Source organism: Prorops nasuta, unplaced genomic scaffold (genome assembly GCF_024137725.1).
Source record: "Prorops nasuta isolate Cenicafe-Biocafe unplaced genomic scaffold, Cenicafe_Pnas_1.2 PNAS00007, whole genome shotgun sequence".
Taxonomy (NCBI): Eukaryota; Metazoa; Arthropoda; class Insecta; order Hymenoptera; family Bethylidae; genus Prorops; species Prorops nasuta.
Genome location: NW_027116804.1, coordinates 3861924 through 3880793, shown reverse-complemented (window position 1 = coordinate 3880793; position 18870 = coordinate 3861924). Strand labels below are relative to the sequence as shown.

The 18870-nt window shown below is 36.0% G+C and overlaps 1 protein-coding gene and 1 pseudogene across 1 annotated transcript; one reads left to right on the top strand and one right to left on the bottom strand.

The window, feature by feature from the left end:
- Positions 1-8842: 8842 nt before the first annotated feature.
- On the bottom strand, positions 8843-10323 carry LOC136774898 (putative nuclease HARBI1; annotated as a pseudogene).
- Positions 10324-17089: 6766 nt separating this feature from the next.
- Positions 17090-18167, top strand: LOC136774897 (uncharacterized). The gene is made up of 3 exons (XM_066729372.1): positions 17090-17626; positions 17679-17876; positions 17922-18167. The coding sequence occupies exons 1-3, from the start codon at positions 17090-17092 to the stop codon at positions 18165-18167; spliced, it is 981 nt and encodes a 326-aa protein (XP_066585469.1).
- Positions 18168-18870: the final 703 nt, after the last annotated feature.

Below are 18870 nucleotides of genomic sequence, written 5' to 3'. Positions count from 1 at the left end.
ATAGATTTGAAGACAGATATTACTTCAGGGGTGGCTTGGTTAATCCATTGTCTCCTAAAATTTATAATGAAGGGAGCTAAAATATCTAATGCATCTTCATCTTCCTCAACCGCTTCGCACAAATCTATGAAGGCAATTTCGATTAGATTGGGTGGTAAGAAGCAAAGATTTATAAATTTGCGAATCATTTTTTTAAGCTTATTTCCTTCTTCTGGTACTGCTTCTTCTATTTGCCTCTTAATACCCAATTTTGTCAGCTTCTTTCTAACGTTCTGTAAACCAATTCAACATTGAAAATAAAATATCACAAATATAGAATTATGTAGCTATTAATATTTGTAATTATATCACTTACATAAATTAAATGAAAATAACATCCTTTTGTCTCGCATTGAGGAAATATTTCCTTAATTGATGCAGATAAGGCGGTTTCGTAGACACTCATAAAGGTGACCGGGGACATTAACGGAGCGATATGCTGTTTCATTAATTAAAATGTTTTGCAATATAATCTTTTTGTTTTTCGTGACATTATTGCCCAGGCAAATGGTATGATCTGCAAAATAATATTAATTTTAATCACATTATTAAGATTTTCGTCTTTTTCAAAACCAATTACTTATTAACTGAAATGTCATTACAATGTGATAAAATTATTATTATAATGTTATTGCTTCTGTTTACTTGATAAATGTATTTACACTTTTACCACTGAACACAAAATTGATTTGTTGGCCCTTCAGTTATTATATCAATTTAGCAGATAAAGTGTAGACTGAATTTACCTGAAAAGTCGCCGAATCAAAATTGCCCGGTGGACGATATTTGTTGAAAATTGCGAAATGTTAGAAAAGTATTGTAGAGAACAGGATTTATAGGCACGATGGATGATGTGTGGTATACATAAAACGTTTTGGGGGCTAAGGGAGAGAAGTCGTAGATTGGAAATGGATCGTGGAATATTAGAATAGGAAATTATCCTGAGGAGAAAACAGTAACTCTCCCATTTTATGAACTGTAAAGCACAGATTTGTTGGGGAAATAATAATTCTAGAGCTCTACCGTCTGAAGCAACACTTCTACTGACTAAAAAAATATAGAAAATTGTTAAATTCGTACCGATGCATGTATATAGTCAGCATTGATCTTTCTCTTCCTCTCTCCCTCCATACCCCTTTCCATCTTCCTTTTCCAGTCGTGCTAATAAATATATTAATGAGCTTTTAATGATAAATACGATCGAATATGTGCATGCTTCGATAAGAACAAAATTGACTACTTTTTATCAAAATTTGCATTGTTGTTATATGTTTTGAATATCAGCAATATTTGGAGAAAATGTAAGCTTTGATACACATAAAATTGTTATTATACTAAGTGTAATATTAATTAACATAAATATTTTTAAAAGATGAAAAAATTATACGTTTATATTCAAAATATTTCTTTTAGTTTTTATAAAACTGAATGAAACTTACTTTTTCATAGCGCTTTGTCATTACTGTAAGCAACTGGTATGCACCCTCTATATTTGGTCTTGTCTTATAAGTAGCGTCGACAAAAAAGCAAGTGGCATCCTTCAAAATGTTGTCACAAAATTTCTTTATGCCGAAAACAACCGAAACACTCCCATTATCCAACTCATCCATATATTTGACAACATTTAATTTATAAATAATGTTGTTGCTTGTAAAATTGAGTAAATTTTGCCAAATTTCGTTTGAATTCAACATTACATCAATTTCACATAAGTTGGTGGGTAGGGGAGGTCTACTGAGTTGACACCATTTTCGCACAATATTTTTGATTTCATCGAATGACACATATTGTATGTCATCAGGAAATCTAAAACATAAAATCATCGTGCTTTTGATAGAGTACAGTTAACATAAAGCATTAAAAGACAAGATGGTTATTAATTTAAAAAATCCAAGTGTGCTTTTGCTTATAGGTCATATTTTATTCCGCTAATGGCTTACTTGTGTGTGAGCAATCACTTATATTTCACAGCTTGTGTAAAATTTTTTAAAACAGAAAAATGCCCATGGCTTTGGTTGTAGCTTTAGTAAAAAGGATATTATTTTAATAATCTTTTCTTAAATTTTCTGATTGTGGGTTTAATAGAAGCTTTTTAAAAAAGAAACAATACAGAGGGATTTTATAATTTAAACATTTTTGAGTTACTGTAAAGCCAAAGTTAATCCACTAAGAATATGAGGAAATTTGGAACACCTAGCGGGTAAAGTATTCAATATAATCAGTGATTTATATTGCAATAGAAGCCTATACATTCTTTATTACGTATATATTTTACTTTTCAGAGGATTCAAAAATATCCTATTAATGTAGGAATTCAACCAAAGCCCATTACAAATCATTATTTCATCAAAATACAGAGAAAATACCCTCAATCACGAAATAAAAATTATTATAAGCTTTAAAGATATTTTGTCAAATATTATAAAGCAAAATTGTTAAATTTATTGATTTTACACTATAATGTGTACAATTTTACTAAATATTTTAAATATTAACATGTAAAATCAGTAAGTTTAATGACACTACGTGATAATTATTTAAAAAGTTTCTTTCTAAATGATAAGAATTCCCAGTTTCGCGATTAAGCAGATTTTGTAAAGTGCAATTCATGAAACTTGAAATAGAAATTGTTTTCAACGTAAATACACCTATTTACTGTTAGGACTACAGATCTTGTTAACGAAATTTTGGTGAAATATATTTTTAATAATTATTTTCAATAAATCGCTCGACATAACTTTTAAGAATATGTAATAAAACATGTAAATTTTAACTTAAAACAACATAGATGACCTTATGATCATTAAAATATAGCCTTCAAAATAATCAAGAGGGAGAGAGAGAGAGAGTTCGATAGAATAAATAAGACAAAAATAGTAAAGACAAAGTAATAAGGGTCTTCTTATATTAATAAAATGAAAATTATAGTTAAATAATGACAGCTTTTGTGAGAATAAAACATTCAAGAGAAGGAAAGAGAGCATATAGCTGTAATGAAAAATAAGTAGTACATACTTTTCACACATTTCACTGTAAACTTCTCGCGGATTTATCAGACTTTTCTGAGAATGTTTGAATGCGTTTTCTCTCAGCTTTCCTATTTTTAAATAATTTTCATCAGCGTGATGCATGTTGTGTTCTTTAGTAACAACAATCTCATTGTCATTGACCTTCTTGGCACGGCCATTGCACATGCGATCTTTACATCTGAGATATCTAAGATTAAAAGGGAATAATAATATTATATGACTGATTAATATTTTAGGGTGAACCTATAATTGCGCGTTATGTACAGGCAAACATAATGTATGTACATCACACGCGTAGATGAATTCGGTAAATCACTATTGTAATGAACCGTTTATATATACGAGCAATTTTTAACGTTTTGCCAATTTCAAACGCAAGATGAGATTGGTTATTATAAAATATTAATTAGTTAATAAGTTTCGTTAAATTAAAATACTTCAGAATTTATTATATAAGTAATTATACAATTAATATTAATATCTGTATAAAAAATATACGTTTTCCAAATATCAAATCTGTTTGCGTTTCCCCCCTTAATCGTAATTGAACCAACTTACGTTACACATTCATCCTTAGAATTTGTGTGTTTGCTGATTATGTGGTAGACAAATCCTTCATAATATACGCTACTGTCTTTCCGTATTTTATAGCTGTCACGCTTATTAAATGTGCGTTCACGACACCTTCTGTATGCCACATTCATATTTTGATTCATTTTATATATTAATTGCACAAAATTAATCAGCACACGTCTTCCTTTTAAATAATCTTTTGTCTTAACAATTCCGTTTTCATAGAAAGGATATTTCACTTTTGATGTAACCGGTTAATTATATGCATCGATTTTATTTCAATATTAATATTGATTTTTTTACCGCAGGAATAACAAAGAAGATTAGAAATTTTTTCAAAGTACTGATCTACCTTTCAAATAGAAGAATTAAGGAATCTGAATCATAACAAACGACGAATTGAATACTATATAGGGTGTCTCTCTAACAGAGGAACATAGATCTCGTGTTATTTAACTATAGTACTTTTTACTATAGTCAATTTATTGTTTTCAGTTTAATTTGAGTATTAAACATAGTGACCAAGATTAATTAAGTAAAATGATATTTATAACAAAAAACAGAAGCAATTAAACTAAGACGTAATTATCTACGCTTTTATTAATTATAATAATGTATAGTAAGTGCTTCAGTGCTATAGTTAAATAACACAATCCCATGTTCCGCTATTAGAGAAAAACCCTGTATAAACATAAAGTATATCATTGGTTAAATTTGTAACAGAAATTATCTACAACGAATGAAATTCTTATGTCTAATATTCCTTTTCTTATATTTGTCATTTTGAAGAGTTCTGTAATCTATTACTATGAACTAATGGCTGCGTTTCAAAAATTTAGCGCTATGCAATGGTAACGCTAGGCAAAATACGTGTCATGAATGGTCAAATTGATTCATCTGACCAATCATGATATAGCGTATCTTAACGCATAGAATTTGAAACGCAACCAATGTTACCTTAGTAACTAACACACGACGGACTTTTGGAAAGAAAATAAAAATATTAATTAATTACTCAATGGAACTGCTAACGAAATAATTAAATCCAGTAATAACAATACTATATAATTTATTTTTTCCCTCATTATACACTTTAAAATGATCTATCATATTCATAATTATATAATTTCATAATTATGTAGCTGCACTGATTGTGTACTAAATTAGTTCTATCATATTACAAAATAATCTTATAAAAGCTTAAACGCAGGTTCATATGACAAAATCATCATTAAAAATTGATAAAGCATAAAAATTAAGTGGTTTTGTAAAATCATTAAATGTATGTCTCAATTACTCGCATGATGTTAGCAAATTATTCCAAGGAGACTAGGCTAAATGGACAAATAATGTTTTGCTATTAATAAAAGTTTTTAATTTGAAATTTTATCGTACAATATTACATGCGCAGGAAGCGTCGATTTTAAATATCAAAAGTTCAGGAATATTTAAGAGGTTTAAACGCAAAGATAAAAAGACCCATAGAGATTTAGATATTGAAGTAACTGCATTAATTGCAATTAGATATTAATCCACCTACATTTGCCGTATAACGTTTAGGATTTGGTTCCTCAATTGCTCTTTTTAAATCACGATGGAGTCGAACAAAACGATAAAGTTTCTAGCTTTCGTGTCCAATGATTAAAGAAGCTAACAAATTATATTCAACGCCTATATAAATTAAGAGCAGAAATAACTGAAGAAGTGGATAATAATATTTTCCTGCAGAAAATTTCGATTCAATACTATCTTGGTGAGATGGTACTGTTACGTAAAAATACTTGTTTTCAGTCTATTTGCATGTTTCTATAATGATGCTAAAATTAAAAAATCTCTAAAGAAAATTTCATTATCGTTCTTTAAATCTCGTAAATATTCTTAAAGCTTTAACATTCAAAATGCAGATCCTAGCTGTATATCCTCCATCAGTAATAGTCACTTCAGGAAATATTCATAATAATAGCACTAATAATTTTTAATCCTCTATAGTATCTTCGCTAAGTTTGTTATTATCAGCAAATAACGTAGAGACTTGTGGAATGTGTCGGTTCATTTATATATTGTAAGAATACTAATCCTCAATCACGTTCGTTGAAACATAGAAATCCTCTTATTGTATTCTCTTCCTTCAAGAAAATTGTGAAACCTAATGAATAATAAGAAGGATTAAAGAAATCAATAAATAAAATCTAGTTAGAAAGATGAAGTATAATGCAATTAGATAGATTAGTACTTGTGATTCAACAAGCTTGCACACAATGTAAGCACTTCCATTATTGATAATATTGAAATCTCTTCTAAAAAGGTTTACAACCAACCTCTCTGCATTCTAGTAGCCATACCTAAATTAGGTTTTTCACAATAAAGGCAAAGCAATCAAACAATTTTATCATCACTGCATCTACAAAAAGTAATGAATATTATAGCAAATTCTGTCATTGAAATGAAATGCTCATTCTTCTTACCAAAGAGATTTAAAACATTTTGATGAATTCTATTTCCTTTACTTCATCGGATGATCCTGTTCCTTTTTGTTAACCAGACTACTATCACATTTAGCAGGTAACTTTCGCAGTCACCAGAGATTATTTTGAATGCATTCCTAGATGTCTTTCTTTCAACGAACCTTCAAAAAATAAATTATATCATATCCCTACAAAGGATATATATTTGCTAGAACTTCCTATAAATATTAGTTAGCGTAAGTAACCACACAAAACTAATTTATTTTATTCCATTATGAATTTTTTCAATGCTTGAAAAGTATTAAATATATACTCACTGCAGAAATCGAACAAGTAATAGCATCTCTACTATTTACTGTACCTCTTATTAAGGTGCCTTCTTTATTGATTTTTAGATCCATGATGGCTGCTACAGCAGAAGATTATCTTAGCCAACAGTATGTCATCCTGTATCGTAGTATGTTATCCGAGCATTATTTAACCACCGTGTTCTCCATAGTCTAGTTTATCCAAAGGCTATTTAATCAAACATAAGTATACTTTTTCTGCTTCGGCTACTAAATATTTAATTTGACATTGCTGAGCAAACACTTCCAATATAGCCTCATATCACCCTCTGTCATTTAAAGCACTTGCAGATTCCCTCTGTCTCATCTGTAGAAAGTCAAAAATATCCACAAAGTAACTCATTCATTTTAATTTATTCAATCAATATACTTATCTGATAAATCCACAATTGAATCCACTGTGCATAACCTCTAACGCTATTTGTTGACGTTTGACGTTCGACAATGACAGCCCAATGTTGCCAGCTCCTCAAATTTAGGAAATCAGTCGCTTCGGTCGATAATCTGTAATACCGACTTTTGACTAGTGTGAATTTAGCGTTTTTTGGCGAAAATATCATTTGGTCAATTTATCATTTGGCAATCTTCCCTAGCACCATATTTAGAGGTAAATTTAGAAGCATATTCTTCAAAGCGAAAGGCTTTAAGGTGATTTTGGGTATAAAATGTTGGAAATATAATTCAAACAGTTATTGTGAATACTATGTTAAAAGCTTTTAAAAGTGTAACTATGATAGGAATTCATGATTGTAATATTTTGTATTTTATTTAATAGAATAATATATTAATATTTTGAATTGAAACTTTACATTATGGAACGATGAGAATATTGGAAAATGTTTTGTTAGATTGAATTGGTTAAAATAATTTATCAGTTTGAACTCCTATATTCTTACAAAACGTTATAAGATCCCACAAAAAACAAGCTTAGCTTGTAAAGAAAGGACGGCAAGTACATAAGTCGTATATAGCATAATTAATATAGTAATATAAAATATTTTAATTAAAAAAAATAGTGGAATCCAAATGTTAGGCAAGTATAAATTATTGTTACCATGATGAAAGTTAAAATTTGGAAAAAGGAAAATAGTAACATAAAAATTACTTGTCGAGCCCGTAATATTCATGTGTAAGTCGCTATCTTGCAATTTAAGCGTTGAATCTCATAAGTTAAAAATGTGGCTATTTAATACCATTGCATACAAAGGACCACCGGCAAGTAATTTTTGTGTTACTATTTACTTTTTTCTAAATTTCAATTTTCGCCATGGTAAAAATTTATACTTGCCTAACATTAGGATTTCACTATTTTTTTTAATTAAAATATTTTATATTACTATATTAATTATACTAGATACGACATATGTACTTGCCGTTCTTTCTATACAAGCGAAGCTTGTTTTTTGTGGTGGTAAAATAACGCACAAAAAGTGTTGGGAATTGGTAGCCAAAAATTACAATCTAAAGGATATAATATAACTGTATTACAATGTAAGTCGAAATTATCCTCGTTAAAAAGGACATATAAAATTATTAAAGACCATAATGCAAAATCAGGAAATAATCGGAGGAGCTGGAAATATTTGAAGGTATTAATTACTTTATTACGTTATCGTTTATCTTGGAACCATTTGAAATATTGGTTTCAATATATATGGATATATGTTTATAAATAATGTATTTTACTTTGTAGGTTATGGATGAAATCTTTTCTAGAAAAGCTTGGTCTAATCCAATAGCAATTGCTTCTAGTACAGGTTTATTAAAAAGAAATAGAAGTTCATCATTAAGATTACCACTTAAGGAAGTTGTTGACAATAATAATTATATTAGTAACTCTTTGGATCCTTTTAATGATGATGAACCTGAAGCTCCTAGTAAGTTGAGATTTTAGATTGCTACATAAATTTAGAACTAAACTTGTGAATGTTGATAAGCATAAAATTTATTAATATTATAATAAATATTTTTTCAGCTCCTCCCCCAAAATCTAAAAACTTATCCACACCACAATTATTTCAAAAACGATTAGAACAAAAAGAGAGGCATGAAGAAAATAAACAAAAACGTCATGAGGAGAAAATTGCTATAGATGCAAAACTGTTAGAAGTGCTAACAAAATTTCTTGACAAATAATATTAATACTTGTTTTTTTTTTAATATTACCAATATTTTAAGTCTTTAAAGAAATGTGATATAAGTTTTAATTTTCAAAGTTTACTGAAGGATAGACTGCATGTTTTTGTTATTTATATAATGATAAATTAAAATAAGAGATTGCTATTACATTTAGCTATTAATATGTTTGTTTATTATGTGTATATTCTTTATACAATACATTTACATATAATAACAAGTTTGTTCTTTTATGAAACGCATTCTATTATTGTCAACTTTCGTTGACTATAAATGTGTTAGCTATTCTATTTCTTTTATTTTTTGCAATTATATCACAAGTTTGACTTTCACTAATTACATTTTGCACTATAACTCTTCCTTGATTTATATCAGGATTCATTATTTCGGATAATTCATCTTCATGCAATATACAAATGTTGTGTACAACACAACAAGCTATTATGTATTCTGGCATTAAATCTACTAACCTCATGGGTAAACAGTGCTTTAAGCTTCGCATTCGTCCTTTTCATAAATTAAAACTTCTTTCCACGATTACCCTTGCACTTGAGTGGTGGAAATTATATTGTTTCTCTAATGCTGTCAAGTGTCCACTGTCTTTGAATGGAACTAAAAGATGTGCATGTAATTTGTATACTGCATTTCCTACCAAATGGCTACCCTAGGAAATTTCTCTTCATCCTGTAAATAGTCATAGACATCGGAATGTCTAAATATTCTGTTATCGTGAACAGATCCTGGATGACCAACGTAGCAATGGAGAAAAATTCCTTTATGATCACACACTGCCTGTATTAAAACATTAATTACAAAGTAAATTCTAATACATTCAGTATATAATAAGAGCTCACCTGAAGTTGAATGGAGTGGTATCCTTTTCTGTTAACATAATCTGCTGCATTTTCATGTGGTGCTTCAATTTCAATATGTGTGCCATCAATGGCTCTAATTATTTCTGGAAGTGCAGAACTTCTTTCAAAACTTCTCATTATTATTTGTGCTTCATTATGAGATGGCCAATGAATAAAATTTGGTGCCATTTTAAACAGTCCTTGAGTAGTCCTTCGAACAGCCCTTAATGCAATAGCTTTACCCACATTGAACCGATCAGAAATAGATCTAATTAAATAAAGATTTATTATGCAATTTTCTAAAAAAATAACAATAAGATAAAATTTTACCTATAGCTGTCTGATGTTCCAAATTTCTATACGGCGATCACATAAATTGTATACGTGATGGAATTGTTTTATACCCATGCCCTTCTCCTATCAAGAACGATTCAACTAATCTCAAAATGTTTTCAAACTTTGCTCGTGTCAATCTGAAATAATGTTATAAAGAAGCAAGTATTATGAAGTTACTAAAAGGTGGAGACAAAATATTAAAAAAATTTAGCAAACAAAAAATGTATTTATTTAAAGAAATAAAAATGAAAGAATTTAGATTTTTGTATGTCATATATTTAATTCTTATTTAATACAGGTAAGCTTTAAGATAAAATGTGCATACATATTCAACATAATTAACTAACCTGAAATGGCATTTGAATACATTGTCGGTATAAGTAGCAAATATATCACTGTAAATTTGTATTCGTATTCGTAAAACCCGCTTTTTTCTCATTGTACAAAAATTCCATTCCTCATCAGATTCCGACCTTGAGTTGGTTTCTGATTCACTTTTGTGTAAAGATTTTAATATGGAGTATATTGGTAAATTATTAGCCATATTTATAATATTTATTGAGTATTTGCAAATAAACAGTCCTATTCTTTATTCCTTCTTTCCAACAATGGCGGCATGCGTTTCATTTGAGATTTCAAAAGCTCTCCAATTGTTTTTACGTTGAACATTTCTATAGCAGCCGTTTCAATTTATTTTATCAAGATTTGCACTTAGATAGTGGAACGCATAATATCAGCGTTTGAAGTGGGAGTGTTGGAAACCTTGGTTGAAACTTGCCCTATGAGTCTATTAGAATAATTGAAACCAAACTCTAACAATTAAATTGCGGAATAAAAACAAAAGTCGTAAAATCACAATATGGAATTTGGAATGACAATTTTGGCATTTTATTAAAAAATATAAATAATATTTACTTTTCAAACACTTAAAATTATTAGTTTAGTTGACAGGCGTTGATAGTACTAATGTTGGTATATAGAAATATCAAGAGACAGGGCATTGTCTCTACGGCAAGTACATGTGCCTCCGAGCGCTACCGTGTAACATTTCGTGTAACATTTACAGCAAGTCAGTGATGATAGAAAGCGGGTATTCGTTCCCCCCAATATGCAACCATAGGCTCACTACGACTCCGAAAGCCTTCTGGAAATTCTGGCATGCGTGAGACATCCCCACTCGTGCCCCTTCTCGCTGATCACATATACCATCACAGCGATGCATACGTGTCTCGGCTTCCGTCGCTTGACTTCGGCTAGTTTCGTTGAACGTAAGTACGAAAGAGAGCGGTATACTTTTCTCGGACCTCTCTTTCTCGCGCTCGATCTTCGTTCGTTTAGCCAACGAGCAAAGCCGTGCTAGCCGAAGCAAATTAAGAAATGTCTTTTCTGGCAGCGATGATAAAAAAGCTGGCCACGTTGAATGAATATTAAAATAATATTTATAAGCAGCCATTAACTTATTAGATATTATAATAAATAAGGAAATGCGATGATTTTATGTAACATTGATCAATTTTGATGAGACTCATATGTTACGTATTATTGTTAAAAATATTTCATTTTCTTAATTTATTATTTAATGTAGTAGATTAATGGTAATAAAAAAAAAATCATTATGAAAACAAAATTTAAAAAAATTGCACGAGTCTTCGGGAATCGAACCCGAGCCCGCGATAACAGCAGGCAGTCACCTTCCCATCTACGCTATGGCACTTTTTTGGCAGCTTAGAAGCAAAATCGCAAGTCGCTTATTAAAGCGATGGAACCTTTCTCTATTAAGTTTAATTTCCACAAGAAAGTATTAATTATAATCTTATATTTATTTACTTCGTATGTCTTTTCATAATAAAACAAAATATTTTTTTACATATTTCTAAACATTAATGACTTTAATTGCTGTAGCTTCAAAAAGTGACTCTAACATTGCGGAGAACATTTTTGAAAGCTGCAGAATTAAAAATAAGTAACCCAAGAATCGTATTTGGTATTTAATATGTCATTCCTATTGCAATCTATTTAATTTAAAATACCTCATAAATAGAAAAACGATTAATCGTTCTTAACAAGTAAAAGCACGTGGCTGACAGAGATTAAGTCGATATTTATAATAGACAATATATGAAAATAAATAAATAAATTGTGATCGATTTTTTACATTTTCAAATAATAGTATCGCATAATTAAAAGAGTTAGTGCAAAAGTGGATGAGCTAGTCTAAAGGATCGATATCGCAATTTTGGCAAGTCATCGAATAGTTCCTCCCGATCTTTCTCCTTTAATTTTTACAATTTCTGAGAAATAAGCATCGTTTGCTAATTTTGATTTTCTCCTTCCGTACGAACATTAAGGTACGGGTACACGGCGCGTGAAGTGCCTTTTTGAGCCGGAAAAATTGCTTTTATCGAAAAAAGTTGTTTAGACATCGTAGAAAGTAGACATTTAGGGCTACACGTAGATATGCTTATTTCTCAGAAATTGTGAAAATTAACGGGGAAAGATAGGGAGGAACTATTCGATGATTTGCCAAAATTGCGATATCGATCCTTTAGACTAGCTCATCCACTTTTGCACTACCTCTTTTAATTATGCGACTCTATTATTTGAAAATGCAGAAAATCGATCACAATTGATTTATTTATTTGTTTATTTTCATATATTATCTATTATAAATATGGACTTAATCTCTGTCAGCCACGTGCTTTTACTTATTAAGAAAGATTAATCGTTTTTCTATTTATGAGGTATTTTAAATTAAATAGATTGCAATAGGAATGACATATTAAATACCAAATACGATTCTTGGGTTACTTATTTTTAATTCTGCAGCTTTCAAAAATGTTCTCCGCAATGTTACAGTCAGTTTTTGAAGCTACAGCTGTTAAAGTCATTAATGTTTAGAAATATGTAAACAAAATATTTTGTTTTATTATGAAAAGACATACGAAGTAAATAAATATAAGATTATAATTAATCATTTCTTCTGGAAATTACACTTAATAGAGAAAGGTTCCATCGCTTTAACAAGCGACTTGCGACTTTGCTTCTAAGCTGCCAAAAAAGTGCCATAGCGTAGATGGGAAGGTGACTGCCTGCTGTTATCGCGGGCTCGGGTTCAATTCCCGAAGACTCGTGCAATTTTTTTAAATTTTGTTTTCATAATGATTTTTTTTTTTATTACCATTAATCTACTACATTAAATAATAAATTAAGAAAATGAAATATTTTTAACAATAATACGTAACATATGAGTCTCAACAAAATTGATCAATTTTACGTAAAATCATCGTATTTCCTTATTTATTATAATATCTAATAAGTTAATGGCTGCTTATAAATATTATTTTAATATTCATTCAACGTGGCCAGCTTTTTTATCATCGCTGCCAGAAAAGACATTTCTTAATTTGCTTCGGCTAGCACGGCTTTGCTCGTTGGCTAAACGAACGAAGATCGAGCGCGAGAAAGAGAGGTCCGAGAAAAGTATACCGCTCTCTTTCGTACTTACGTTCAACGAAACTAGCCGAAGTCAAGCGACGGAAGCCGAGACACGTATGCATCGCTGTGATGGTATATGTGATCAGCGAGAAGAGACACGAGTGGGGATGTCTCACGCATGCCAGAATTTCCAGAAGGCTTTCGGAGTCGTAGTGAGCCTATGGTTGCATAGTGGGGGGAACGAATATCCGCTTTCTATCATCACTGGGCTCAGCTCAGCCGGTCGACTTGTTTACAAACAAGCGCTCAGCTGTCACTTGCCCAGTCAAGAAGCCTTTTCGGTAGCATTAGGTTTTAACACGGGCGACTATAATATTAAATTATATTTACGCCCGTGGTTCTCATCCAATTTTTCGTTAGCTTAGCATGGGTTGCTCGAATTCTACGTAAACACGTCAATTCGATCAGGCTATCAATTCTTAACAGAGTTTGATCCCTTTTATAACTAGATGATCTTTTCATGCTTTTTCAGGGTTTCCGAGCCTCCAGAAAATAGTGGGCCACCTATTCCCTGAAAACTCCAACACTTCCGGTAACCTCTCGGACTTGTAGATTATTCGTTCGCCGAATAATTAATCTATAACCAGAAACCACGTTGGGCGCCATTTGTAACGTTATTCCCGTCAGTGTGAGGGGCCACTAACACTACGGGTTTTCTCATTACCTTCGCCCGTCCTTTTCCATCGGTATCAGGGCACCAGTTGGTCAGTCGGGTGGACAAAAACCCTATGTTATCAATTGAGTCTTCCGACTCCATTCTTTATGCTTCTCATACGGCCCTGCGGCCATGCATGTGGACGGTAGCGGTAGCCAGGGTCGCTCAGTATGCTAGGTCGTGGAGAGAGGGGAGGGTTCCTTACGGAAGCCCGACCCTCGCAGACCTATCTGCTGAGGGGCATACATTTATCCCCCTCACCACCCACACCCAGGTGGTGGTGAGGAGTGCGGGAACATGCGGTATCATTTGCCAAGCATAGAGCTTGCCAGGAGCGGACCACCACGGAGGCAATGTTCGCGGCCCGTCCAGCCATAGCGCAAGCCTATGGGATTACGGAGGGCACCGAGACACATTCCAACGGGCTAACTACGCCCCTGCACATCCCACTATGCATTGGCCGGTATGCAGTCGTGACGTACATACAGGCTGGCCTATAGCACACGCCTCACGTACGCGAACCGACCCATGGCTGTCTAAGTGCCGCGTCACGCGCTCACAAGCACGCACGGACACATCAGCACAGTCCAGTGGTCGCGTTCCGACTGCCTGCTATGGCAGTCTGCGCACGACATTCGCGCAGCCTGCTTGACGCGCGCAACCAGCGTTCAAGCCAGACTCGATGTTCTATCTCCCCTCCTCGTGGGGACTTATAGACACTGTCATTCTTTTAGTAATCCCCGAGGCCGCTTCTCCTTATCTCAGGTTGTCTGGGTTGTTTGGCATGGCCTTGCCTTACTTCTCAAGACAACCTGGACATCGTTTACTGGAGCGCCGGTCTTTTCATCCGGGCCTCTGCCTGTCAACGGGGTCTATCCTTGACGTTAGCTATAATCCACTCGTAAGCCTATCTCACGAGTCGGTAACATAGGGATTAATAATATCCACTGTCCGGTAACTTTTATACTTTTATTCGGTATCTTGCATACGTAACGGGGAACTTCGTTACACTCTAAACCTAAACCAACCGGGTTGTTTTGGTGCTCGAGTACGCGAGAACGGAGTGAGTGCGAATAACCGTCGAGTGACGCGAACGCGCGGAGGTAGGGACTTATCCGCGTAGCGTCGCGTAGTGGTTAGCCTAGGAATCCGCCGGTGGCGCGCGAGTACCGCGCGACTCGGTGGGGACCGCCGCGAACGCCAACTAGTGGCTCGAGCGCGAGGCTAGCTATTACGTCATCGGGGCTTCAGCCGCGTTCGCACGACTTAGGCCGCGTCCACATTTAGGACCTCGCGTAACACACCGATACCGTGTAAAGAGAACCGGGTATTGTATTGAGCACGGAATTTATAATAAAGAGAGATAACCAAAGGTGAGGAATTATTGTATTAGCACCCCTTCCCCTATATTCGCGTACGAGAGTTAGAACCCCCTCTGTATAAATAAATGTTCGGGTATTATAAAAAATTTACATCAAAGGCGCCCGGGTCTAGTAGGGAGTCGCCTATTGGGACGCGAAAAAGATCGGTGAGTAATCACTCCTCCCTCCCCTTCCACATTATCCCTTGGGAAAGACAGTAGCGTCACAATTTGGCGCCCAACGTGGGGCCCACGAGTGAGGTTCGTACGCGTGGTAGAGTGCTATTTTTTTTGGATTTGAGAATAGTTTTTTTAGAAAAAATTTTTTTGGAGATTGAGAACAATTTTTCTTAGTAGGTTGAGTGGCGGAGAATTTTTTTTTCTTTTCTCGCACCCCTACCGAGGACAGATTTTGTTGTGTGGTTTTTTGCGGAATTAGAAATAATTTTTTTTTGTTTTGGGCGATTAGTATCGGAAATAGTAAATTATGTCGGATCCCGACAAATCGAGTGGAATGTCGATGCGCGATCGTTAAATACTAACGGAACGTAACGAATTACGACGGTACGCGAAAAATATACTGCGCAGTAAACTAATAATCGCATTAGCGGACGCGGCGCTAAATACACGCGATTGCTCAGAAGATCAACTACGCGATCGATTTGTGCGTCATAGGTTACGCGAGAGTTTCGGACCGGAAGCAGCTCAGTGGAATCCGTGAGAGGATGAATTAGAACCATTCAACCCCGCCGTTCCACCTCAGCCGCTTCCAACACCTTCGGCAATAAACACCAGCAATGACGAATTAGCGACACCGCAAACGAACCCGAAATTAAGTCGGCAATAGGAAGATGCGCTTCGCGGGTTATTTGAGATCCCGCGTGGAGGGGAAACGTCGCGACAAATAAACATGTCAGAGGAGAGTAGCTATTCGAATTTGACATGCATTGATAAAAATCGCAAACTAACGCCGAAACCGAAACGAGGGGTTACATTTGATTCAGATTCAGACAGGTCGGGCTTCCGGGGGCGTGATCTTGATGAGCGGTCTTCGGAACCACACGACCAAACCCCAGCGAACCCGGAGTATTCGAGGGAAAGAAATGCGCAGGTAGGAGCGGGGAATCCCGCATTATGAGCGGTCCCGCCCGAATTACTAGCTAGCATTGTGCAGTTAGTAATTGCGTATCAGTCGGCAAGAGCACAAAGGGCACCAGAGATGCCTCAACCCCGCGAAATTAATAGAGATTCGCCAGGAACAAGCCGGGGTGCGACTAGCCGTCGTCGACAACCCTCAGAATACCGATCACGAAATAGATCATCGAGTTCGGTAAGATCGAGTGAGTCTAGCTCACGATACTCCAGCCGGAGAGGAACACGGGTAATAGATGCCTTCCGGAAGTGTGGTATTCGATTTAAGAATCACGATGTTGACGACGCCGAAGACTTTATAGAGAACTTAGAATATTGCCGCAATGTTTTCGACCCAACGTTTAGCGAGATTAGGAAACCCTCCCAGTCGTGTTGAGCGGGGAAGCCAAAGCCTGGTTTAAGGTCGAAGGCAGCTCCTGCTCAACATGGCGTGACTTCCGCGAGGCCTTTCTCAGCCAATTCGGGGATGAGGAAGATAACGACGCGTAATGGAAGAAAGCGCGACAACAGACACAAAGGGAGGGTGAGTCGATTAAGGCGTATTTGGTGCGTATTCGGTCGATTCTAAAAGAAATTAGGCCGACCCCTTCCGTCTCGGTTCAATTGGACCTGGTTTATCGAAACCTACTTCCCAATTACCGCCGTAGAATGTTTCGTAGGGATTTCGATTCATTCACGGGTTTGCGCGAAATAGGTCGGGAAATTGAGAAGAACGCGGAGATAGATGAGGCGTTCAAACCACCGCCTGGAGCTTCGAAAACGCGCGAAGAAGATAAATCGTCGCGTAAAGATCGTGAAGCTATCTCTGCGGTTTCCGATAAAAGCGAGAAAAAGTCGAAAAAACAGCAGAAAAGCGACGCAGCCGGCAAGAACGCGAAGAGATCGGACGATGAAAAGCCGAAAAAGAAGAAATCGCTTTCAAGGAGAGGAAAACGCGGAAAATCCATACGACGCTCGTCTGGATCGACCAGCGACTCTAGCTCAGGGTCCGATAGTTCGCGGGAATCTCACAAGACATCGTCTAAGAGATCGTCCCGAAGACATTCTGACAAAGGGAGTAGGAAAGAGAGCTCAAGCCATAGCGGACACCGTAGCAGTTCGTCGGACGAGCTAGGTGCTATAGCTGCAGCTCCAAAACAAGGTCAGCGAAGACCAAACTCCTCCTCACGAGCGCCGGGAGGACATGTAGCGGGTCAGTCACGATATCACGATCGTGGGGGTCATTTCCGCGACACAGCGATATGCCATCGTTGTGGAGGAAGAGGACACTATGCGAGAGAGTGTCCTTCGCGTGAGCCGACTCAAGCCGCGGGCGCGCGATTACGCCTGCACCTTGGTGGACTCAACAAGCCGCCGGGATGCAAGCGCCAATGCCCCCGCAAACGGTGACCACACCCGCGCTGTCTTATACTCAAGCGCAGTGGCCACCAACAACGTCCGCATCGACAATAGGTCAGAGCCTATTGAATAATGTACACAGGAATGCGAGAAATCCGGGAAACGGGCAGTAGGGCTCGCGGAGGAAGTTCGCGCGGGCCCGACTAACAGTCTTCGTGCATCGGGTAGGACGGTACGAATCATCGACCCCAAACCGTTGAGGGACTCGTCAATGAGTAACACGGATTACGAAGATTACGCGTCGGAAAGCGATCAGATAGATTTGCGGGACTCATCAACCTCAAATTCGGAGGACGAGTCAGTAGTGGTAGCTAGGGGGTTCCTGTGACACGGTGGTGAGGGGAGTGCGGGTGTGCGGGGGGAAGTGTCTTCTTAAGAGCTAGGGTTTATTGGGTGATGAGGAGGGTGCGGGTGTGCGGAGGAAATGCTTTGGCTACGGGGAGTGAGAGAGAGAGAGATCCCTCTCACCCTCTCTTTCTCTCTTAGAGTCTCTCACCCCTCTCCCATCAGTCTAGGGCCCGGATGGTTAATTATCCTACGGGTCCACTAGTTCTCCAAGGCTTACCCCCTCTCCCATGTCACTAGGGTCCGGATGGTTAGTTATCCTACGGGTCCACTAGTTCCCTAAGGGTTACCCCTCTCCCATCACCCTAGGGCCCGGATGGTTAGTTATCCTGACAGTTACCCAGAGAACTTTTTTTTGTATTTTAGTTGGTGGAGGAAAAAGTTTCTTTTTTCTCCACTAGGTGGCGATCACGAAAATTACTGGGGCAGCTACACCGCTAGGGGTCCTAAGCATCTTACGGACTGCCATTTTTGTTTTCTTAGTCCTGCCCTCGGAGGGTCTTTTCTCCCTCCACATACTTATCCTAGACCCTCCCACTATTTTCCTACTATGGACCCGCCATTTAACTTGATTTCACATTTAACCATTTTTCTTCCCTCTCAACCTACCTCTACACCATTGAAGGGTCTTTTTCCCTCCACATACCCATTCTATTCCCTCCTACTATTTTCCTCCTTGGGTCCTT